General features: G+C 39.1%; 1 protein-coding gene across 6 annotated transcripts in view; it reads left to right on the top strand.

Moving 5' to 3' along the window:
- Positions 1–23,386, top strand: part of ARHGEF12 (Rho guanine nucleotide exchange factor 12) — a 139,905-nt gene extending 116,519 nt beyond the window's left edge. For 5 of the 6 annotated variants that reach the window (XM_059067872.2, XM_067039149.1, XM_067039150.1 and 2 more), the window contains 19 exons: positions 488–620; positions 922–957; positions 1,333–1,487; positions 2,463–2,609; positions 3,692–3,777; positions 6,928–7,053; positions 8,678–8,792; positions 10,691–10,791; positions 12,683–12,760; positions 14,109–14,184; positions 14,712–14,879; positions 15,738–15,825; positions 16,309–16,395; positions 16,535–16,614; positions 16,910–17,143; positions 19,341–19,811; positions 20,923–21,239; positions 22,398–22,467; positions 23,040–23,363. In XM_059067872.2, coding sequence (XP_058923855.1) covers positions 488–620; positions 922–957; positions 1,333–1,487; positions 2,463–2,609; positions 3,692–3,777; positions 6,928–7,053; positions 8,678–8,792; positions 10,691–10,791; positions 12,683–12,760; positions 14,109–14,184; positions 14,712–14,879; positions 15,738–15,825; positions 16,309–16,395; positions 16,535–16,614; positions 16,910–17,143; positions 19,341–19,811; positions 20,923–21,239; positions 22,398–22,467; positions 23,040–23,050 — 2,579 coding nt within the window. In that variant the 3' untranslated portion in view covers positions 23,051–23,363. Of the gene's footprint in view, positions 1–487; positions 621–921; positions 958–1,332; positions 1,488–2,462; positions 2,610–3,691; positions 3,778–6,927; positions 7,054–8,677; positions 8,793–10,690; positions 10,792–12,682; positions 12,761–14,108; positions 14,185–14,711; positions 14,880–15,737; positions 15,826–16,308; positions 16,396–16,534; positions 16,615–16,909; positions 17,144–19,340; positions 19,812–20,922; positions 21,240–22,397; positions 22,468–23,039 lie in introns of all 6 variants that reach the window. The other variant, XM_059067871.2, reaches the window with a different exon arrangement.
- The last annotated feature ends 467 nt before the right edge of the window (positions 23,387–23,853 follow it).

Consider the following 23,853-nt stretch of genomic DNA (forward strand, 5'->3'; position numbering starts at 1 on the left):
ATAATAATATAGTTATTAAACAGTGGGAAGAAAAAGGGGAGGGAAGTGAAGACGGGGCATATAAGTGAGCAAAATCCTCAGAGGAAGAAGAGCTAGATATTACCTAAATATAATAAATCAAGAAAAAGAAGTATGAGGTTATTATTTGGAGGTGGACCCCCATAATAACTAAAATTTGAATGAAAAAGATGGGCACTGGGGGTAAAAAAGGATAAAGAGAGTGTTTCTCCTTATATGCCCTTCTGAGTTGTTGCCATATCTTATGCTGATTTTTTAAAACCTGCTTAAAAATGATTTTCCTGTTTATTTTTTAGTGCATTTAAAATTTTATCTTAGAATTTTGTTTCTAACTAACCTGCAATTGTTTAAGTAAGAATTTGGCTATGGGTGAGGCTGAAACTTTGTGGGTTACTAATTCTTTGTTTTTTTGTTTTTTAATCATTGTCTTTAGTAACACCATCTGAATGTCTGACTTGTGTCTTTTCAGGATCAAAGCAAGTTGGAGAAACGCCAGCATCTGGAGACTCCTTAGATGGCACACCTCGTACTCCCAGTACCATCTTTGACTTCCCACCTCCTCCATTGGACCAAGTGCAGGAGGAGGAATGGGAAGTGGAAAGGTAATTCAGTGATATCTTAGGGGCATTTAGGACATTACTTGAAAGTTTTTCACTGTATGGTATGCCTACACTCTGTAGCATTTTTCCCCCCATGTGTTTTTTGGGGGAAGAAGTAGAACTTAACTGGTAGTAAATACTAGATAGGTACTGAAATGTTTTTTAATTTATTTGATACTAAATCATTGCAATATCCAGAATTATTTATCAGCCACTGTAGTTGAGCACAATTTTGAGTATCTGTCATAAATTTCTTGATTTCTGTTTTGTTTTTGTGTTGACTCTCTGTTCTCCATCATTTTAGGGTGACTGAACATGGGACACCAAAGCCCTTTCGAAAGTAAGTATTCCTGAAGTAGCTTTCAATAGGGTATATTTTAAGAAATATATCTTTTTTCCCCCAAAGTCCTCGTTTTAAAGGAAAAGAAACCCTGTACACAAATCTGTTAGATAGTATAAAAGAAATTTCTTAATAAGCACAATTATTTAAAAGATATTTATAGAGGTATTTATAACACACGTAAGCTGTTTTGTAGGAGAAAATGATGTATTTATAACGCATGTAAGCTATTTTGTAAGAGAGGATGATGTTTCAGGCTCTGTGCTAAACAGTACTTCAGAAATATGACTGATTTACTGTAGCGTAAAGACTTGTGCTATTTCCGATTGTCCATGTGATATCCTCAAATAGAATCCATTATTTTTTCTTCATTAGGTTTGACAGCATAGCTTTTGGAGAAAGTCAAAGTGAGGATGAACAGTTTGAAAATGACTTAGAGACAGATCCACCCAACTGGCAACAGCTGGTTAGTCGAGAAGTGTTATTGGCACTAAAGCCTTGTGAGATCAAAAGACAGGAAGTAATTAATGGTGAGTTTAATTAGTATTTGTTGTTGTTATTCACATATATTGAGTTTTATTAGAGTTAAACCAACCCCTGAGCCTTGGCGTTTGCTTTGAAGTGTCTGCTAGCCTTTTGTTTTGAACAGAGAGGAAATTAAACTAATAGATCGATGATCCTTGAACTTCCCAACTTAAAAATGCAAATGATTGTATGATTCTTATTGATAATTTAAAAGGAAAATGTATTTAGCATTCAGGTTATTTAAAATTCATAGCATTATAGATCTTAAACTTGAAAAATCATTGCGACAACATTTGTCCCATCACTTTACTTTCAGGCTAAGTTATTTTTATGCATAGATTGTAAATGAGGAAGCTAAGGCTCAGGATGAGTGGTTGAATTAGTCAAGATCATACAGCTGATAAGTGATTGGAAGAAAACTAGAATCTAGGTCTTCCTTTATCCTCGTGCATGTTCTTTATTTTATCCTAGCATATATGTGACAGAGAGATGACATGGAAGCTGTACCTGCTACTGTCTTTAGGCTGTGATTTGAATAAATATCCTTCTTGTCTCTAGCAGCATTGAGACATAGTGAGATTATAAAGTCTGGCCTCAGAAATAAGAGTTTGTAGACAAATTAGGTAACACAGAGTGCTATTATTTCTGAAGAGGGTTCAATTCAAAGTCTATATGCTATTTGGGCTTACAGTTTTCTAATGCTGTAGTTGTGATTGGTTGGTGCTACCAACCAATGGATTTTGGAGTACATTGTTAAGTTTTAAGTACAAAATAGTTTTGACGATATTTTTCATTTGCCAGTATTTATAGCTCTGAAGGATAATTTCATGTAATCAAGAAGTGACCTCAGAGATACTATAACCTTTCAAAACTATAAATAATTATTATATAACTCATTTGCTACTTAATTTCAGCTAAAGCCTATGTTTGATCCCATTCTAAGTAAGGTAACATTTTATATTTCCTTTTTTTCTGCTTAGAATTGTTCTACACTGAAAGAGCTCATGTTCGAACATTGAAGGTTCTAGATCAAGTGTTCTATCAGCGAGTTTCCAGAGAAGGAATTCTGTCACCTTCAGAACTACGGAAAATTTTTTCAAACTTAGAAGATATTCTTCAACTTCACAGTAAGAGAAATTGACTCTGATCTTTGTCCCTAACATTTCCAGTAGATAAAAGATTGTATGTAAAGGGACCCTAACAGTAAAATCTTATAAATGTATCCATGTGTTAGCTTTCCTGAAATTATATAATTAAATGTAAGCATAACATAAAGAAATGACTGGATCTTTGAATTTCTCCCCAACCCTTTACCCCCACCACCCCTGCATCAGCCTTTTTTATACAAAGTGTTAACGCAGGGTTTAGGGCCTATAGTCAATGCCTGAGATGAAAAATATGAATAGTTAAAATTACCCTTGGAAATTCCCTATTGATTGCAATATATATGTTTTCAAAAAATATATTCTATATAATAATATATGTATAAATATATTTTGTAAATAGTAATATACAGCATATAATCCCATGGTGAGAAAATTTTCAGGAATTAAATTATTTTATTGTTTTGTTGCTTGGAATGCTTGAGTGAATACATAAAAAATCTGTCTTGCTGGCTTTCCCTGGTTGTAGTTATCTTGGACTTTTGTAGACAGTGGTATCAGTTCCTCTCTTTTTAAGTCACTGTTTCTCCAGGACCCTTAGTTTTCAGTCTTTCTTTCGTCAAGGATGCCATCACCACCTACCAACACCCTCCCACCAGATGGTTGCCTTTTGCTCCTTTGTGGGTGATCCTAGGTCTCACCAGTGTGCATGGACACATTCAAGCATGATGATGTCCATTGCCTGGGAACACACACATTTTGAGAGGAACAGTGGATGATGGAGTCACCTGTACAATTGAACTTTGTTTTTTACGAACATGGTTGGTTATAGACGGAGTCTTGAGGTTAAATGTGTATTCGATGCACCTATACTGTGTATAATGTGCTAGTTTCCACATTGTTTTATGCTTTGGCAACTGTTTTTCAGATAGAACTCCAAACATTTAGGTATATAGGAATTGGGTCCAGATTTATATTTTAAGGCGATCAGAAGCATCTATATACTACTCTGAAAATCCTTTTTTTTAGGTTCGTGGTATTACCAGTATCTCAGCCTGAAATGAATGTATGCTTAATTTTTTTCATTGTTTTTTTTTCTCCCTTAGTTGGGTTGAATGAGCAAATGAAGGCTGTTCGAAAGAGGAATGAGACGTCTGTTATTGATCAGATTGGGGAAGATTTGCTGACTTGGGTAAGGAGATTTGCTATTTAATTTATTTAAAAAATTTCGTAGACACTTGATCAGATTCAAGGTTAAGTTGCTAACCTTCCCAAGTATGCAGACTCATCCATTTTGCAAAGCTCATGTAAAGATGAAAAGTGTCCAACTGTGTATTCTTACTTATTCTTCTAATAAGTGCCCAATCAACTACATGCTCTTTTCTCATCAAATTAAAGATACTAGTCCTTTGTGTTTAAAAGAATGTAGAATAACATGGATATTGATAAAAAATAATTTAACTGATGTAGAATTTTAACTATCTTCTGTTGTCAAAATCTCAGAATTGTACTGTAAAACGTTAGACAATTGTAGATCCAGAACTACCATCACAAAAGTAGAAAAGTGAAAATTACTTAATCTTATGTACAAGGAAAGAGTTCAGAGACTATAGTAGCTGTTTGTCAAATTGTATTTATCTTTCCAGCTGACTCTTTATCAGTATATACTCCATAATATATACTTACGTGCCAAGCACTGTTCTAGGTACTGGGGATGCAGTAGCAGTCAAAACAGATATGACTCCTGCCCTAGTGGAGCTTATAGTCAATGGGAAAAAAAAAAATAGAAAAACAGTCGTTAGTTATTTCAAGTGTGATTAGTGTTACAAAAAGGGGAGAATACAGGTTATTATGGGAATAGATAGCAAGGAGACCTGAACTGGAACATACAGAAAATCTTCCTAGGGGAAAGTGGGTTTGATCCAGACATTTAAAGAAAGTACTACAGTTAAGGCTGTGAATAATAGTAAAATATGTGATGTAGTTCTCAAAATTTTAACACTGGTTGAACAAGAACTATTTAGCTATGCCGGCAGATATTTACTTCAATATGTAGACTGAGGAAATGTCACAAGATTTGGTAATTTTACAATGATAACTTTTTGGTGATTTTACAATGATTGATAATTTTACAATGATTAAACACTAGAAAGTTGACTTAAAACAATCTTCATCCTACTCCTTTCATTGATGGTGAGACTGTGACTCAGAATCTACTAATCTATTAGTAGAGCTCTTCTTAGCCATTAGCCACTTGACACGTAGAACAAGATCAGGGAATCATAATCCAGTCTCATCTTGCATTTACTGAACTTTCCAAAGCATTTTCTCCTTAGGCCCATGCTGGCATCATTGTTATTAAGGAGACTTAACTTCCTTGAAAAATCCAGCTTATTCTGTGGCCACTCTGTGATGGTGGGACTCATTTTGTTTCTTGATCTCTGCGTTCTGTTGCCTTGGCAGCACCCGACTCAACTTGAAACAGAAAATTCGTAGTATGACATAGCGTAGCAACAATTTTCTTGTTAAGTTTGGATTAAAAAGTTGTAAGTCATATGGACTTAACGATATCAATCTTGATTCCTAAGCAGTTTAATTTGCATCTCATAAAAATAATGTTTAACACCAAGTGTCAAGTGAGATTCATCATTAATAAGGTACAGAAGTACATTGGTCCTCTTAACCACAGTCCTTTGGACTGCATAAATCTACTACATGGTAAAATAAAGTGGAGATACCTCTTAAAAGTGGGACCACAAATTTATTTTAGAACATTCAAAACGAATTGTATTCTTGACAATGTGATATGCCTATAAAATGTTGAGGAAAAGCAGAATGGACTAACCAATTTGGTCAGTAGCTGCTTAGGTACAAAAGGTTAATTTAGGGCAAAACGTTGGCCAGAAATACTAAAAGCAAAAATCATAAATGGGGGGCTTCCCTGGTGGCGCGGTGGTTGAGAATCCGCCTGCCGATGCAGGGGACACGGGTTCGTGCCCCGGTCCGGGAAGATCCCACGTGCCGCGGAGCGGCTGGGCCCGTGAGCCATGGCCGCTGAGCCTGCGCATCCGGAGCCTGTGCTCCGCAACGGGAGAGGCCACAGCAGTGATAGGCCCGCGTACCACAAAAAAAAAAAAAAAAAAAAAATCATAAACGGGTGTCTAGATTTACTCTATTTAAAAAAAAATAGTTTTGGAGAATATTTTTCCTATATAGGTCCCTTGAGGTCACCTTATATATACTTATGCTGCTAGTAAAACCACTGTAAAACTGCTTGAGGCTAGGGCATTATTTTCTTTCGTAAACCCAGCCGCTGTTAGTAATTGCGTGGCACCTAGATTGACTAACATACCAAAAATGCTGCCAGTCTCATCTCTAAATATGTCGAGTGTTATATTTATAATAGAATAAGAATACAACATTGGAGCAACCTATTAAAATATCACTTTGTATGTGTCATAGTTGAAGAAAAAATACCCTGAATTTATCCACAAATGCCCTACAAAAGGATTTTTTACAAAATACCTTTGTTTATAAACTTTTGGAAATATGGCTTTAAATGGGAGATTTTTATGAAAAGCTGCTTTATAAACCATAAAGCAATTATTACAAATGTAAAGGTGGTTTTGAAAATCATCTATTCGACCTGTACTTATAAGAATACCTATTATGAGTGAAGCACTTGTTAGGTGTCTTATAGGAAACCTTAAAATCATGGCATATACAAACTTAAATTTACAAACGAAAAATATCAGTAAAAAGTATAATTTTTAGTAAAGGAGGGTCATAGGCTCATGAATCTTCCCCAAGAGAAATTCAAGGGATGGATCCCTACCTTCTACATAGGTGAAGCAGCAGTGATTTAATTTTGTTGTGACCCAGAAAAGTTATGACCTGCCCTGGATTTCACAGTAAGAAAGTAAGCTGGAATCCCAAGGATTTTCTTCTTAGAGCAGTAAGACAGTAATTTTTGTGAAGGTGTCACATTCTAAGAAAACAAATTTAATCCCAGTCTTTAAGCATTTGGTGCCTCATATTTCCCAAGTGTCAACGTTTCTATCTGATTTAGGAGTGGAATAGACTGAAAAAGTAGTAAGTTGTGGAAGGCTACAAGCAAGAAAATAGTGGACTATGATCAGAAAAGGTCTGGATATGTCAGGGGCAGACCCTTTTTAATGGAGAATCATTGATAATCCACATAAAATGTGTAGATTTCTGTTTCTTGTCACTTGAGGACACTTACTGGAATATTGGAAGGATTGTGGCTGTCTCTCATTTTTGCCTGGCCTTATATAAGCTCAGTATCCCATTCTCTATTGTGTTCTTTGCGTTCTTGGCACAGTTCAGTGGACCCGGGGAGGAAAAGTTGAAACATGCTGCTGCTACCTTTTGCAGTAACCAACCCTTTGCCCTGGAAATGATCAAGTCTCGTCAGAAAAAGGATTCTCGATTCCAGACTTTTGTGCAAGTGAGTTGAGTGAGTCACGTAAGAAAAAAGAAATGCAATTTTTTTTATCAATTATGGAACAAACTAGGGGAATCCTAAGACTAAATTTTTTACAAGGATTATATCTGTGTTTACGTTTTTAAAGCCATACATTTTCTCTTAAATTACTGGAGGATATAAAGATGATATTGGAATGGTGAATAATAAAGAATATATGGCAGGATTACAGTACTTGACGTAGAAGTCCACATTGCCATGGAGATACCCTCAGGAAATGGCCCGTGTACACTATTAAAATAATACCGTCAGAACATCAGAATGGCCTTATGTCAAGCCCAGGGAAGAGCATAACAAGCAGTCGTGCTTACTAGGGTATATACTGGTGTAGATCAAGGGTCAGTAAACTATAGCCCACCAGCCATATCCAGCCTCTTCCCTGCTTTTGTAAATAAAGTTCACAAAGCTGTATTTACACAGTTTATATTTTATTGCTGTATAACAAATTACCACAAATGTAGCAACTTAATGCAAATGTATTATGTCACAGCTTTTATAGTTTAGGAGTACAGATATAGTTTATCTGTGTCCTTTCTTCATGCTTTCACCAGGCTGAAATCAAGGTATCACCTGCAGCTGCAGTTCTCATCTGCCTCTCTTCTAAGCTTACACTGGTTGTCAGCAGAATTCATTTCCTTGTAACTATAACCGGGAGCCCTGTCTTCTTGCTGCTGTTGACTAGGAACTGCTCTCGGCTCCTAGCGAACGCCCAGATCTCTTTGCTACGTGGCCCTTGTAGGCAGTTTACAAGATGGATGTGTCCTTTTCTTCCAGGCCAGTGGGAATGTGTCTCTCTGACAGAGCTCTCTTTCAAAGGCTCCTCTGATTAAGTCAGACTCACCTAGGACAGTCTCCTTTTTGATTGACTCAGAGTTAACTGATAGTCACCTAATCACAGGAGTGATACCCCGTCATATTCATAGGTTCCGTCCACACTCAAGGGCTGGGGGGATTATATGGTGTGCACGCCAGAAAGTGAGAATCTTGAAGGCCATCTTAGAACTCTTCACTACACATAGCCAAGTTCATCCCTTTATGTATTGTCTGTGGCTTCTTTGTGTTAAAACAGCAGAGTGGAATAGTTGTGACAGACAGATGGCGTGCAGAGCCTAAAATATTCACTGTCTGGCACTTGACTGAAAAGTTTACAGAACCCTATTACAGTTGAGCCGGTATATCGAGACTGGTGATCCATTGTGCCTGCTTGGAGTGGCAGGTAGCAAATTAACTGACTAGCTGTTGGTAGGAATGCCAGTCGTTGAAAAACGTAACTAGATTTTTTTAAATATGTGAAGATAAAACTTTTTTCACAAGAAAGCAGTTCTTAGAGTTGATTATGGATGCTCTCAGTCTTTGCTTAAAGAGATAACACAGAAGCCATTGGCTGAGTGATAAAGGCAACATTTTGTGATTAAAGGAGAAAGCAGAAGTGTAGTGTGGCAGTGGTATGTCTTGGCAGGTTTTAAGTCTTGATTTAATAACCAGAACTATGTTGCTGTAGACAGTTACATGAGGAGTGTGTGGTATGTGTTAGGTAATCACAGTCCTAATAAGAATTACAAATTCACTTATTTGACTTTCATTTTAGGATGCTGAGAGTAATCCACTGTGTCGTCGTCTGCAGCTGAAAGATATCATTCCCACCCAAATGCAGAGGCTTACTAAGTACCCTCTCCTATTGGATAATATTGCCAAATACACAGGTACAACATTCTCACTGAAATTAAAGAGCTTAGGAACAACAACAACAAAAACACATATTCTGCTGAATAATCTCTCACAGCATCCTGGTGTCTGGACATTGAATTTCCAAATAGTATGGCAAGAGGTTCGAACAAGATTCAATCCAGTCTTCTTTGAGCTATTTGATTTAATGTACTCCATTAATAGCTCTAGCACAGGGTTTAGCAAACTCTGGATCACGGGTTAAATCTGGCTCACCATGTATTTTTGTAAATAAAGTTTTATTGCAACATAATCATACTCACTTGTTGAAATGTTGTCTCTGACTACTTTTGTAACACAGCAGCAGAGCTGAGCAGTTGTGACAAAGACTATTTGGCCTATAAAGTGTACAAAAAATGTTTACCAATACTTCCTCTAGCATATATCATATTTGCTTTAAAGAAGGCTTATACTGGGTTGCAGAGATGTTTTGTATCTATATATGTACTTTTCATTAAGTCCAACCAATGCATATCATTCCAACTCTCCTGTTTTGAAACATGAAGTGAATCTTAGTTTCTCAATTGAGCTTTAGGCTCTTATATCAGTTCTCATTAATAATTCTATGCAATCAAACGCCTGTTTCTTATGCCTGGGAATTTGAAAATACTCATACACATTAACTTTTATACTTTAATATATTTATTCAGTATAGTTGGACTATTGTTTGGAGGATTATAATTTTTTTTTTTTTTTTTTTTTTTTTTTTTTTTGCGGTACACAGGCCTGTCACTGTTAGTGGCCTCTCCCGTTGCTGAGCACAGGCTCCGGATGCGCAGGCTCAGCGGCCATGGCTCACAGGCCTAGCCGCTCCGCGGCATGTGGGATCTTCCCAGACCGGGGCACGAACCCATGTCCCCTGCATCAGCAGGCAGACTCTCAATCACTGCGCCACCAGGGAAGCCCGGACTATTATAATTTTGAATATTCTGATTTTGGTATTCTTTTCCAAAATAGAGCTTCAATATAATTTCAACACATTTTGGTGAAGTTTATCTTCTTTTTATGATACAAATGTTGTAAACTATTTTCTTTATTTAATATAATACCAATTCAAAGAAACATATTTTGGAGTTATTTTGAATTGTTTTATCATTCAAAATATATTGTTTAATGGGTCCACTGTCCATAATCATGTAGGCTGTGCACTTTGATAGGGGAAAAGGGGTTCCATTTATATAGCTTACAGCATGAATGAAACCTACTCCTTTGGGTGGGCCTGATACTTGATATAAAGCATCTCTCCTTGGATTTGGTTTCTTTTTAAAGGTTAGTATTGATGCTTAAAGTACTATGATAACAAGTCTTACCTGTCCAAAGACTACCTGAATTGAGATTCTGCTGTAGGATTTTAGCCTGGTATAAAAATATGCAAGGTCTTGGACTTCCCTGGTGGCACACTAGTTAAGAATCCACCTGCCAGTGCAGGGGACACAGGTTCGATCCCTGGTCCGGAAAGATCCCACGTGCCACGGAGCAGCTAAGCCCGTGCACCACAACTACTGAGCCTACGCTCTAGAGCCTACGAGCCACAACTACTGAGCGCACATGCCACAAATGCTGAAGCCCGTGTGCCTAGGGCCTGTGCTCCGCAACAAGAGAAGCCACCGCGGTGAGAAGCCCACACACTGCAATGAAGAGTAGCCCCCGCTCGCTGCAACTAGAGAAAGCCCATGCACAGCAACGAAGGCCCAACGCAGCCAAAAATAAAAAATAAATAAATAAAAATAAAAGTTAAAATAAATAAACAAAATATTCAAGGTCTTGCTATGCTTTTATAACTGTTGAAATAAAGTGATATCTCATTTATGTACATACCTAACATTCTTTTCTTATTTCCTCCATTTTACATTTTGGATTTCTTTGCCATATTTAGAGTGGCCAACGGAAAGGGAGAAGGTGAAGAAAGCTGCAGATCACTGTCGTCAGATCTTAAATTATGTAAATCAGGCTGTTAAGGAGGCAGAAAACAAGCAGGTAAGAAGGAAAAAGCAAGAAGACACAGGATGACAGTGAGAATAAGAATATTAAATTAGTTTTACCTGGAATCTGTTAAATATTCATTGAAGCTGTTATTACATAATTGAAGGGCGGGACATTTGTTAACTCTTCATGTAGTAGGTGGGTCCACATCAATTTGGGATAGAACATCAGAGTTGTATTTGGCTTTTTTGAGCATCTCTAGCTGCTTGTTTGCTCATTCATTCACTCTGTTGGTGAGGCTGTAGAAAAACGGGAACTTCCAAATGTATTGTTTGGAGTGTAAAATTATAAAAACCCCAGAGGACAATTTGGCAATTTATACTTAAATTTAAAATGTATGCATTCACACATCCATTCTTTGATCCAGCAATTCTCTTCCTGGGGATTTACCCAAGAGAAATGAAGATATGTGCCCATAGACTTGTACAGGAATGTTTATAGCGTAAACCAAATGTAAATATAGTCATAAACTAAAGTAGTATTAGCAGTAATGGATGATTCTCACAAACATACTGAGTGAAAGAAGCCAGACACAAAAGAGTACATATATGTAATTCTATTTATGTGAATTTCTAAGGCTAAACTAATTTATGGTGGAAAAAATCAGAAAAGTGGTTGTCACTGGGAATCTGGGGACAGAGATTAGCTAGGAAGAAGTATGAGAGAGCCTTCTGGGGTGATCGATAGTCATATTTCATATCTTGATAGGAGCTTGATTACACAGGCATATGCATTGGTAAAAACTGGTGGAAAGGTATACTTAAAATGTGTACATTTCACTGTATGTAAATTTTAGTTTAAAAAAAGAACTGTCAATTAATATTGAACTCTTGTTAATGATATGCATGCTAAAATGTTTAGAGATAAAGTGTGTTATATCTGTAACTTATTTTGAGACACATCCAAAATATAAGATGGATTGATGGATAGATAGAGGGATGAATATATGATAAAACAAATACAGCAAATGTCAGTTGTGGAATGTAGATGGTGGGTATATGGCTGTGTACTATACACATTCAGACTTTTCTGTATATTTGGAAATTTTTATAATCTTGGGGAAAAATGTACCCTTTAGTCTAACAGTTGATTCTCTAGAAATTTATTCTACTATACATGTCCATCAGTAAGGTGTAGTTAAAAAAACTATAGTTCATTCACAGAGTTGAATACCATGCAGCCACTGGAAAAATAGACTACTGTCTCTCTATGTGCTAGTGTGGAACAGCCTCCAAGATATATTGATGACTGATACACACACACACACACACACACACACACACACACACACAGGGAGAGAGAGAGAAATGTGTATATGAATATATTGCATTACCTTTTCAATGAGTAATACACATATGAATGTATTATGTTACCATATATTTCTTTTTAAAAAGCTATATCTACGTGCAACAGAGCCAAGCATGCTTACAGCCATATGTATTCTTTTTTCTTAGAGTTTTTCTCATAGGCTACCCAAGAAATGGGTATTAGAGGTTTCTTCTTTAGGGAAAATTGGGGCTGGGAAGGCAAGAGGACAGGGTTAGAGGGAGACTTACTGTTTATTGTGTGCCTTATATTACCTTCTGAATTTTGTACCATGTACATTATTTACATATTTAGAAAGTAAATATATGCTAGTTAGCAGCCAGAGAGTTTGAAAAGAAGATTGGAAAAGAACAGCTAACGAGGTGGGAGGAAACTTAGGAGAGGGTAATATCGCCAAAGACAAAAGAAGGGAGTGTTTTAAGGAAGAGTGAGTTGTCGGTTGTGTCTGATGTTGCAGAGAGTTCAGCAGAATGCAGGTACAGTGTCCATTTGATTTAGGAACAGGGAGGTCATTGATATCCAAAGCAGTAACCTTAGCTGTGTCCTGTCTCATTTTCAGCGCTTAGAAGATTATCAGCGTCGCCTTGATACCTCCAATCTGAAGTTGTCAGAGTACCCAAATGTTGAAGAGCTCAGGGTAAGGGATGGTCTAATCATAATTAAAAAAATAAAATTTGCTAAAGACTTGGCAGGTAATTAACATCTCAGTGGGAACATACATCACCTGAAGGAGTTCTTGCATCATAGATTGTCTGTATTTATTGTTCTATTCTTCCTTTTAATGTCTTGGTCTGTGTGAGGATTGCTTTAGTCTTTCAGTAGGGGAATATTTTATGTGAAACTAACTTTTTGTGACAAGGATTTGTAGGAGACCAAGGAACATTACTTATTATTAAAATTAATTTTATTGTGTTCTGTAGTTTGAATAAGAGTAAGGCTGTTTACTGTGGGAACTTTCCAGATTTTTGAGTAAAGGAAGATAATTATTTTTCTATGAAGCTCTTCAAAAGCATAAAAGTTGGGCTTCCCTGGTGGCGCAGTGGTTGAGAGTCCGCCTGCCGATGCAAGGGACACGGGTTCGGGCCCCGGTCCGGGAAGATCCCACATGCCACGGAGCGGCTGGGCCCGTGAGCCATGGCCGCTGAGCCTGCGCATCCGGAGCCTGCGCTCCGCAACGGGAGAGGCCACACAGCAGTGAGAGGCCCGTGTAACGCAAAAAAAAAAAAAAAAAAAAAAAAAGCATAAAAGTTGAAACCATTACAGGAATGATAGTAAAATATTTATTAATTGCCCCTTCTAGTACATGGAGCTTTTGTATTGAGTAACTTAGGATTTTAAGTCTTTCTTATACTGTTTCACTGGTTGTTCTGGCACATTTATTTGGTGGCTGTTAAAATAGACTTTTATTTATTTATTTTAAGAGCTTATCAAAAAGCATGCTAATATGCTGAGCCCCTTAACTTCCAGAGAATAAGATTTTTCTAGAGCTACTTATGCTAAAAGATGATTCTCTTATTAAGTTATTAATATTTAGAGCAAGCCTCAGTACTACCTGGACTTCTGTGAAATGCTATTCCTTCGAACTTTTTTTGGAATGAGAGCCTAGATCAGAGGCTTCTTATAGATAAGCTATACATCATCTCCATCTAGTTAGTTATTCATAGAAAAAATAAGGAAGGGGTTGAGAATCTAGTGGCTGAATATTTGCAGCTCCATTTTCATTAGCTGTTAACATCTGTTTAGAGTGAAATTTGGAAGACAGTGCTCCTGAATGTTTTTACAAGATGCTTTTTCCTTTCTAGAAAATTTTATGCAGCTTACTTTAACCTGGTTTTTATTCCATTTTCAGTAGTTGACAGATATCAATCATAGTGAATGTAAATGGTATCTTTTATAGTAAGAATTTCTGGAAAGGAGACTAAATGGAATATCATCTCACTAAGTGCTTGGAAATAACTTGTGTTTAATTCTCTTTATTTTGGCAGAATTTGGATTTAACAAAAAGGAAGATGATTCATGAAGGGCCATTGGTTTGGAAGGTGAATAGAGATAAAACTATTGGTAGGTATACTGTCTGTCGGTTTGGGGGAGAGTGGAGAAAGGGAAAGAATAGGAAGTTTTCCTTATGCCAAAGAGAAGAGATAGCCGTTCACATTTTTCAGTGACAGCAGTTAGCAGTGGTACTTTGTGTTATTACTCATTTACAGAAGATCTGCTTATGTTATTTTGTTATATGTGAAGCATGTTAAATACTCATTTAGGGATGAAGCAGAAAATTTTGTCACGATTCAGTCCTGTCTCCATCCTTGTATTCTAATGAGTCTCAGCTTCCTTTAAACCACTGTATCTCAAACTATCTGTGGTGAAGAACCAGTGTTTTTTATCTCTGTCAGTCACAAACTGACACTTTGGTGTAATACATTAAAAATGAATTATTAAAAAATGAAATAAAAAAATACAATAGCAAGTACATTTTTAAAATTTACTAGATTTAACAGAAATCAGTTTTTGATGTCAAATTGTTATAAAGTTTATAAAACACATCTCAATTTCCGTACTAATCACCTCTCCTACATTTTTATTTCTAGATCTATACACTTTGCTGCTGGAAGATATTCTTGTATTGTTACAAAAGCAGGACGATAGACTGGTGTTAAGGTGTCATAGTAAGATTCTGGCATCTACAGGTGATAGCAAACACACATTTAGCCCTGTCATCAAGTTGAGTACAGTGTTGGTTCGACAAGTGGCAACAGGCGAGTATGTGTGCTGAATGACACTAACCTCCAGGTTCATCGTAATGTTGCATAAGATACCCAGTGTCATTGAAGTAGCACGACTGGCGTAGAGTTTTGTGCCTTTTATATTCTTATACAGATTAAATGAAATTTATTTACTGCTTAGAACGTGAATACCCCAAAATTATTCAGGATGCTTAGATTCTCTGAACAATTTTCTTCATTTGAAAATTTTCTGCATATTCCTTTTATCTTTATGTCATGTTCAAATCATTGATGACACTAGTGAAGACAATGAATTGGAGGTAATCCCATTGAAAAGGCTTTCATCTTTTGATATGGTGGGGAAAAGGCAAAAACTGAAGAAGTAGGTGTGGTTTAGATTTCTAAACATCAGTTTCAGTTAGGAAGTTACCTATTAACTGTACTAATAATGAGATCCCTTTTAAAACTTGTTAGTTCCATAGTGGTAAGATAAATTTATGACCTCTTTTCTCCAACACCCACTGAATGTTACTGACTAACCATTTAGCAAAAGGGCAATTCAGAATAAATGCAAAAAGAGCAGTAGTGTTTATAGTTCAGTAATTTAGATACATTGACACTTTCTTGTTTTAAATAAATTACTGTGAAATTAGTGCTTACTTTTATAATCTTTGTTTTATTAAAGTGTATATATAGTATAACATACAATAATTTTGCACAAATTTTAAGTTATAGTTTGATGAGTTTGTACAAAGTGAATGTGTGTTTACAAAGTGATCAGGTGTAACCTTTGCCTGGATTAAGATGCAGAATAATACCAGGACCCTAGAAACATCTTTCCCAGCCTCTGTGGGTCATATTGTTAGAGTAATTTTTGTCTTGTTTTCCCAGATAACAAAGCTTTATTCGTCATCTCCATGTCTGACAATGGAGCCCAAATTTATGAACTGGTGGCACAGACAGTTTCTGAAAAGACTGTGTATGTACTGGATATAGCTACCTTGTGCTAATATGTTTTATTATCCTGAATATAATATTCCACAATTTCACTGCCTTTGTAAAAGGACTTTCAAAGCCAAAAACTATGTTGAAACAAGTACTTTCTCTATATTCTTTGAGAGGTGTTCTTCTAAGAATTTGTTCCTTTTTAGATGGTTCTCTCTTATTTTGGTTCTATTCTATTGAAAGTATCTTTTCTAAAGAAAGAATTCTCAGAAGCGTCAAGTGAAGTTTTTTTCATGGGTAGTGTATCCATAATGTTGTTCGGTTTTATAATCTCTACTTAATAGTATGTCACCAAAATAAAGATATTCTCTGGCAGAAATAGTGTTTTTTGACTGTTGGTTTGGTTTGGTTTCTGGTATGGTTTGTTCGTCTTTATTTTTGCTTTCTGAATGTATTTAAACTGTGTTTCTTTTTCCTTTCCCTCCTGTGTTTTGTACTCTTTTCCAACTTGCTGCAGCTGGCAGGACCTCATCTGTCGGATGGCTGCATCAGTGAAGGAGCAGTCCACAAAGCCAATTCCACTGCCACAGTCCCCACCTTGCGAGTGAGTGTCCCTTTGCTTCCGAGCAGGAACGACTTAGTGGTTTTGGTCCGAGAAAGAATGGATGATTCTTATCATTTTGTTGCACTGATGTTCAGGCACCTCATGACGCTGAAAGATGGTTTTTTTTTCCCTTCCATAGAGGAGACAATGATGAAGAAGAACCTCCAAAATTAAAAGTGGAACATCATGGCATTTCGGTCACTGGTCTGCAGAGTCCAGGTAAACTGATCTGTTAAGTTAACCTGGAAGAATGGAGTATACATATTACTCAGTAAAATGTGAAGAAACGTTAACTCTTTTGGCTTGTGCAGGATCTGGCGTCGGCTATTCACTTTAACAAGCTTTGCTTGCACGGCTTCTGTGTACCGCTACCACACCACACTAAGTGCCGTGTATTTTACTTGGCAGACAATCTCTGTAGCTCACGCGGTTATTTTTTTCCAAATATTTCCTGAATGCTTCACGTTAAAAGTTTTGTTAAGATACGTTCTACTTTTTCTGTTCCATTGAACAGACAGAGACTTGGGATTAGAGTCTCCTTTAATGTCGTCAAAACCTCAATCTCATTCACTGGATACCTCTGGGAAATCGGAGGTGGATGATCTCTTTGTGGCTGAGAGACAGTTTGCAAAGGAGCAGCATGCAGATGGAACTCTAAAGGAAGTTGGAGTCAATCATCAAATCACAATCCCAGATCCACACTTGCCTGTCTCAGAAGAACGGTGGGCGTTGGATGCACTAAGGAATTGTAAGTTTTATGCATAAGTTAATACAGATACTTACCAAGCACCAGAGTTTTATAATGTACCATGAATTTTCCCTTCAAGAATTTTACAGTCTAGTGGGAAGATGAGAGAAAACTTTCCCTCACCTCCTTAAGTAAAAAAACATTATAGGGGCTTCCCTGGTGGCACAGTGGTTGAGAGTCCGCCTGCCGATGCAGGGGACACGGGTTCGTGCCCCGGAGGATCCCACATGCCGCGGAGCGGCTGGGCCCGTGAGCCGTGGCCGCTGAGCCTGTGCGTCCGGACCCTGTGCTCCGCAACGGGAGAGGCCACAGCAGTGAGAGGCCCGCGTACCACAAAAACAAACAAACAAACAAACAAAAACAACTCTGAGGGTGTTCAGAGAGCAGTGGGTAGGGCAGCTGGCCTGGGGCAGACCACCCAAGCTAAAGGAGGCATGGGGGACAAGGTTAGAAAGGTGGAGGACGCGTTGTTGAGCCCAGCTGTTGTGGACCTTGAAGAGCAGGTTGAGTCCTCCGGACTTGAAGGGTGGCAGGCTGCAGGGTTTTGAGGACTTATTCAGGCTACAGATATTCTTCTGTTTTCCTGTGGAGATTGTAGTATTCTTCACCACGAGCCGTCCTTCTCTCTCTCACACACACGCGCACACACACATGTGTGCACACGCACGCACACGCGCACATGCACACACACGAATGGGTGGTCCTTGCCACTTTGTTAGCCACCCACTCCCTCTCCAGCCTGGTTGTGAACCCCTGCTACAAGTGGGAGTGGATCACACGTCTCAGGTGTATTGAAAGTGGGCAAAAGGCTGAGAATGATCGCTTTAGCTGCAGAGAAAGAACCATTTGAAGTTGCTAAGCTAGGGTGTATGCCTAGTGGGAAAAGATTACTCCGGCTGAGAGCTGCAAAAGGATTTGAATGGAAATAGAGTTGGAGTGGAGTGGTCTGGGCTAGAATGGTGTTAGAAGAATAAAAATAAAGTGAGAAACCAACAAATACTTAAAACAATTGACTTCTTTGGCTGTGAGGGCAAAGGTAAGGGACTATTTGGAGATAATTTCCGTATTTTTGTCAGAAATAAAAATTAGAAAATAACCACCACTGCTGCACTTTCTTTTTTCCTTCTTTTCTTTGCCATAGATTATGGGCTTAATTTTAAAACATGTTGAGATTATGTTAATGAATGGCGAGCCATTTAAGAGGAAGGATGAACAGGAAGTTGAGAGATTTAAGACTGGAGCTTTGGAGGAGGTCAGGGAGAGAGATGGGTCTGAGTGTCAAAGCCATAAGTACTCATAGCGTCTCTCAGGAAGTGACTGCAGAGCAAAAAGAAGGAGGGTCAAAGACCCAAACCTATGTGGAAACTTTATTTAAAGAGACAGAAGATAGAAATTAAGGCCGAGTTGAAAGTAGGGAATTGGTCAAGTTCTTTAAAACCTAATTTATTCTAGGCTCATAGAGTTAACAGTGGTAATGATTTCTGATGGCTCCACTAACATAGTCCAGGTGACCCTCTCATTGTGTGTGACCTCACAGCATGCACTTGCCCACTTAAAATTGAATCCATTCTATATTCAACAACCAAAGGAAGCTGTGGTACTAGTGAGGTCATTTTTAAAAACTAATAAATGTTTCCTTATCCTTTGAAATTATGCATGCTACCAAACATTGGAATTAAATTTACAGGGCAGTTTTATTTTCTTCTTCACCATTTAAGGAGGTTCTTTGGGTTATTATAGATGATAAAATAAATGTTCTCTGTGTCTAATAACATTAGAAAAAAAATAATGCCTATGTAGGTAGTGTCTGCTTCTGGAAAAAGCAGAACTTTCAGGTTCTTTTGTCTAGATTAACACGGCTTTTCAACATCCTTTTAAGAAGTACCTTTGGGGTATTATTCCAGTTATATGGTAGAAAATGTGGAGGTAGGGCATAGAGGAGAATAATAGGAGAATCCCCACTGAGAATTCTTAAATTTTTTAAAAGTCAAGTTTAATGTTAAGTTTTCTCTAGATGGTGTTTTATTTCATTTCTCAAAACAAAAAATGACTGTATGAAATTAATATTTTTGCCTGTATGTTACTAAAAAGGTACTTACTTTAAGAGAGAATTGATAATTCCTCTAATTTAATTCTGTCAGTTTGAGGTTATAGTTGTGAATGCGTGTGTTTTCCCCCCCCTTCCTAAATCTTTTAGTGGGTTTGTTGAAGCAGTTGCTGGTACAACAGCTGGGTTTGACCGAGAAGAGCACTCAGGAAGACTGGCCACATTTCCCAAGATGCAGGACAGCCTCTCTGGGGGTGCAGGCAGACAGTGGAACCCAGAACCCTGAAAACATTAAGGCCTATCATCCTTGTGAAGGACAGATGCCCTTTAGAACTGGAACTGGTGACATTTCAACTTGTTACAGTCCACGGACTTCAACTGAATCTTCTGCTCCACGGGATTCAGTGGTACTGGCATTCCAAGATAGCCAGGCAAGTAACATTTTAGTAATGGACCACATGATTATGACCCCAGAGATGCCTCCCGCAGAGCCAGAAGGGGGTCTTGATGAGAGTGGAGAGCACTTTTTTGATGCCCGTGAAGCACATAGTGATGATAATCCGTCAGAAGGTGATGGAGCAGTTAAAAAGGAAGAGAAGGATGTTAATTTGCGCATCTCAGGCAAGTTCCTTTCACATTTAAACTTTGATTTCAATCATTGTTATTTGTCCTATGTGCTGAAATGGATGTCGCTCGGGTATCCAAGCATTCTCTCGTGTGTGTGTGTCTGTGTGTGTCTGTGTGTGTGTGTCTGTGTGTGTGTGTGTAGTATCTGTTCTTTCATGCAATAAATAAATACTGAATCTACTCTGTGCCACACCCTATCCTAGGTGCTGCGAGATATAGCATGGAATAAAACACAGAAAAATCCACCGTTGTCATGATACTTAAGCACTTCTTGGGGAAAGAGCAACTAACTGTAAATGAGTTAATAAATAAATAGATGTAAGATAGTAAGAATTAGGAGGAAAAATAGTCAGTCAGACTGAGGGGCAGAGGGTAATGGGGGCAGACCAGTTGATCAGGGAAGAAGGCCTCTCAGGAGGTAGCATGTGAGCAGAGACCCAAGGGAAGTGAAGGAAGAAGCCATGTGGGTACCTGGAAGTAGAGTGTTCCAGCAGAGAAGAAAAGCGCACAGGCTGTGAGTTAAGAGCAGGCGTTCTGTGGTTAAAGAGTCCAGGGTGAGGGAGACAGTGGTGGGAGATGAAGCAAGGCAGGTGTTTGGCAGGGAGGCTGGTGGCAAGATCATGTAGGCACCCGGTAGTTTTCAGCTTTTCACTTTTAAAATGCTAACGGGGCTTCCCTGGTGGCGCAGTGGTTGAGAGTCCGCCTGCCGATGCAGGAGACACGGGTTCCTGCCCCGGTCCGGGAAGATCCCACGTGCCGCGGAGTGGCTGGGCCCGTGAGCCGTGGCCGCTGAGCCTGCGCGTCCGGAGCCTGTGCTCCACAACGGGAGAGGCCACAACAGTGAGAGCCCACGTACCACACACACAAAAAAATGCTAACGAATATGAAGTTATTCAGAAATTACCAGGAAAGTGTGCTAAGTTTACCTTTAACCTGACGTAAGAAAATTCTGAGGTACTTAAAACTTAACCTGTGAATTTGGGAATTAATGGCCTTTCCCTTTCTTTAGTAGCTTTTCAAGTTGTCAGCAAATCACCCCACATCTGTTTCCTGATGTGATGATGGCAGCACTAATCTCATCAAACCGTTCTGTCTCTACCGATAGGAACCTGTTTGATCCTTGACGGCTACGAAACAGTGCAGGAGAGCTCCACGGATGAGGAGGTTGCTTCCTCGCTTCCCGCACAGCCCGCTACAGGCATCCCCGCTATGGACTCTACCCGCCGGCAGCAGCGCTCCCCCCAGAATGCTCATTTTCATGGGGCAGTTTCACCTTTCACCCCAGAATTCCTGGTCCAGCAGCGCTGGGGAGCTATGGAGGATTCCTGTTTTGAGATCCAGAGTCCCTCCTCTTGTGCAGATTCACAAAGCCAGATCATGGAGTACATTCGTAAGATAGAGGCTGACCTTGAACACTTAAAGGTACCTCAGACTTCAACATCCATAGGACTCGGATATAAAAACCACATTTAACAGAGAGGAAGTGTAGAATGATTGACAGGCTGTTGTCAGTAACCTTGCTCAGGGTCTAGATTTGTATGTTTTCCTTGACGATTGTCTGTGAATAGACCTGGATGAAAACCTGAGGTCAGCATTTTTTAATCTGATCACAAGAACCAAAAAAAAAAATGTAGTTCTGTAAACTGTGTGTTTGTATGGGTTTCTAAGTTTAAGAACCTAAATATATTTGGCATGATTGGCTGTCCTCCATGAGAAGATGTGGGCAGTAAGCTGAGATAGGTGGGGTTTGTGTAGTTAGGAATCTAGGCTGGGAAATGCTTTAACTTGCCATAACCTATTAATTATCTGAGAATTGTTAGGTGATGTTGGTAGTTTCCCAGGTGCTGTGACAGATAGAAATTGTCTCCAGTGGCTCCTGTAATTAAAGGCCTGCCTATGAGTAGGAGTTCTGTAAATTGGTAATTGAAGATGTCACTGCATAAGCCACCACTGCAAAACTGACCCTGTGTGGTCATTTCTGACGACAGGACTTTGTATAAGTTTGCCATCAGTAGGCACAGCTGCCAGAGCCCAAATGTTTGTCATGACATCATTTAGTAGAGGTGTCAGGGACCAGAGTTTAAAGTGTCCTTAGCCTCTTAGCTAACGACTGGTCTCCCTTAGTTTTGTTCTGTTTTTTATTTTTTCCCCTTAGTTTTCCTTTTAACTTCATGTGGTAGGTTTTCCCTTCTTCATATGATTATATGTAGGGTCATCCTGTGGCTGATAAGATTCTAAAAGGCCCCTGAGGGCACGTTGGCTCTAGTTTAGTTCATGCCGCATGTGGGACCATTTTCAGGGCGACTCCGGGCCGGGGGGGGTGGGCAGTGGGATAAGCACCGCTGCCGGGTGCCCCTCCTCTACTTTCTTCTCTATGGGAACATTTTCAGTTATTCACTCAAGAGAGAAGCAGGTAAAAGGAATGAAATTTACTTTTCTCACCTACTAACAAAATTTTTAATGATGTTAATGTTGAAATTTGGAAGCATGTCCCTATAATATAAAGAAGCCTTCTTTCCTATTTTCAAAATAAATTTTTCACGATGTTCAAATGAAAAACCTATGGGTTTTATTTTGCAGAAGGTGGAGGAAAGTTACACCATTCTTTGCCAAAGGCTGGCTGGATCAGCCCTCACAGACAAGCACTCAGGTATGTGAAAACTGTGGAGTTTCAGACTCAAGAATCATCCTGCCTGAACAGTGCATTGAATGACATGATTGATTATTCTTTAAAGTGGAAACCTTCTGAGATTCCATTTCTTCTCTGTCTTAGAAAAACTGCTTGTCTCCAAACATCATATATCAAGCAGAGGCCGCTGGCTGCTGACTCAGCTCTTGTTTTCTAAGAGAAGCTGCAGTTGTCAGTCCCCACGCCACCCTCCTTCTGTCTTTCTTCACCTTTGCAAAAGCAGAAGGCAGAGCTGTGGTGGGCCCAGGAAACCGAGGCTCCCTAGTGGTGGAGGCAGGTCCTCCTCAGGTCTTGCTGTGCTTTTGTGTCTCCCCTGACAGCGAAAGCAGTGTCCCCCTGTGACTACAGATGGATTTGTGTTCAGTGCAGCAGTTTGTACTCGTTTGCTTTCATGCTTTTAAAGGATGAGGCTATTCTGATCCAGAAACAAAGATGTTAACAGTGTCCACAGATTTCAAGTATATTCTCTAAGGGTTCATTTTAATTCGTTCTTTCTTCCCAATTTGATCTCCACATCTCCTTGTTCTTCCCAGATAAAAGTTAGAGCCGCGTGTCCTGGAGGTGACTGCAGGTTGTTGGATTTGAGCATCGGCCTTGTATCACCACGTCCTGGCTCCAGTGTGGACACAGAGAGAGCGTGTGACGGAGGATCTGCCTGCGAGCACCCTGGGGTAGCCACGCCCCCGGGGCCCAGAGTGGGACTGGTTCTTCACAGCCTGGCAGCTGCACTAGTCTGTCAGTGAGGGGACGTCGTTCTCTCACTCTGCTCTCCTCACTATCAGAAATTCATTTTGATTCAGAACAAAAACCAAATGTATAGAGCTTTGGGTGTAGAATATGAAATTTTACTTAGACTTAAGAAAAAGAGAAAATCAGATGTATTTATTTGACTTCATTCCGTATTTTGAAAGCACATTTTAATTTTTATTTTGCCATGTTTTGTTTTAATTGAGTAGTGAGAGTTTTAGCCCTTTGTATTTAGTACACCCAAGCATCGATCGCTCCCGAAGCAGAGAGTTCAGTATGGGGTATAAGGAGGTGGGGTAGAGAGGTGAAGAGGAGGAGGGGCTAAGCAGGGGAGGGAGGAGCATGTGGCCTCCACCAAACTGTATCCCATGCCCTCTGCTGTCCAGTAGGCTGCTTGTCTGAGGGTCACCTCAAAAGCGTAGTCTGCTGGGACTCCTAAGTGCAGAGGACTTGAGCTCTGTGCTCCCAGGTAGGGCTTCCTCCCACCCGAGGCAAGCACCTCTTCTCTGTAGCTGGGATCCACTCCCAATGAACAGGAATCCTCAATGTACTAAAGAGCAGGCACTTGAAAATGGGTGTATTTTCTTCTATTGTCTCTTT

The sequence above is a fragment of the Kogia breviceps genome, chromosome 7, assembly GCF_026419965.1.
Source record: "Kogia breviceps isolate mKogBre1 chromosome 7, mKogBre1 haplotype 1, whole genome shotgun sequence".
NCBI classification, from domain to species: domain Eukaryota; kingdom Metazoa; phylum Chordata; class Mammalia; order Artiodactyla; family Physeteridae; genus Kogia; species Kogia breviceps.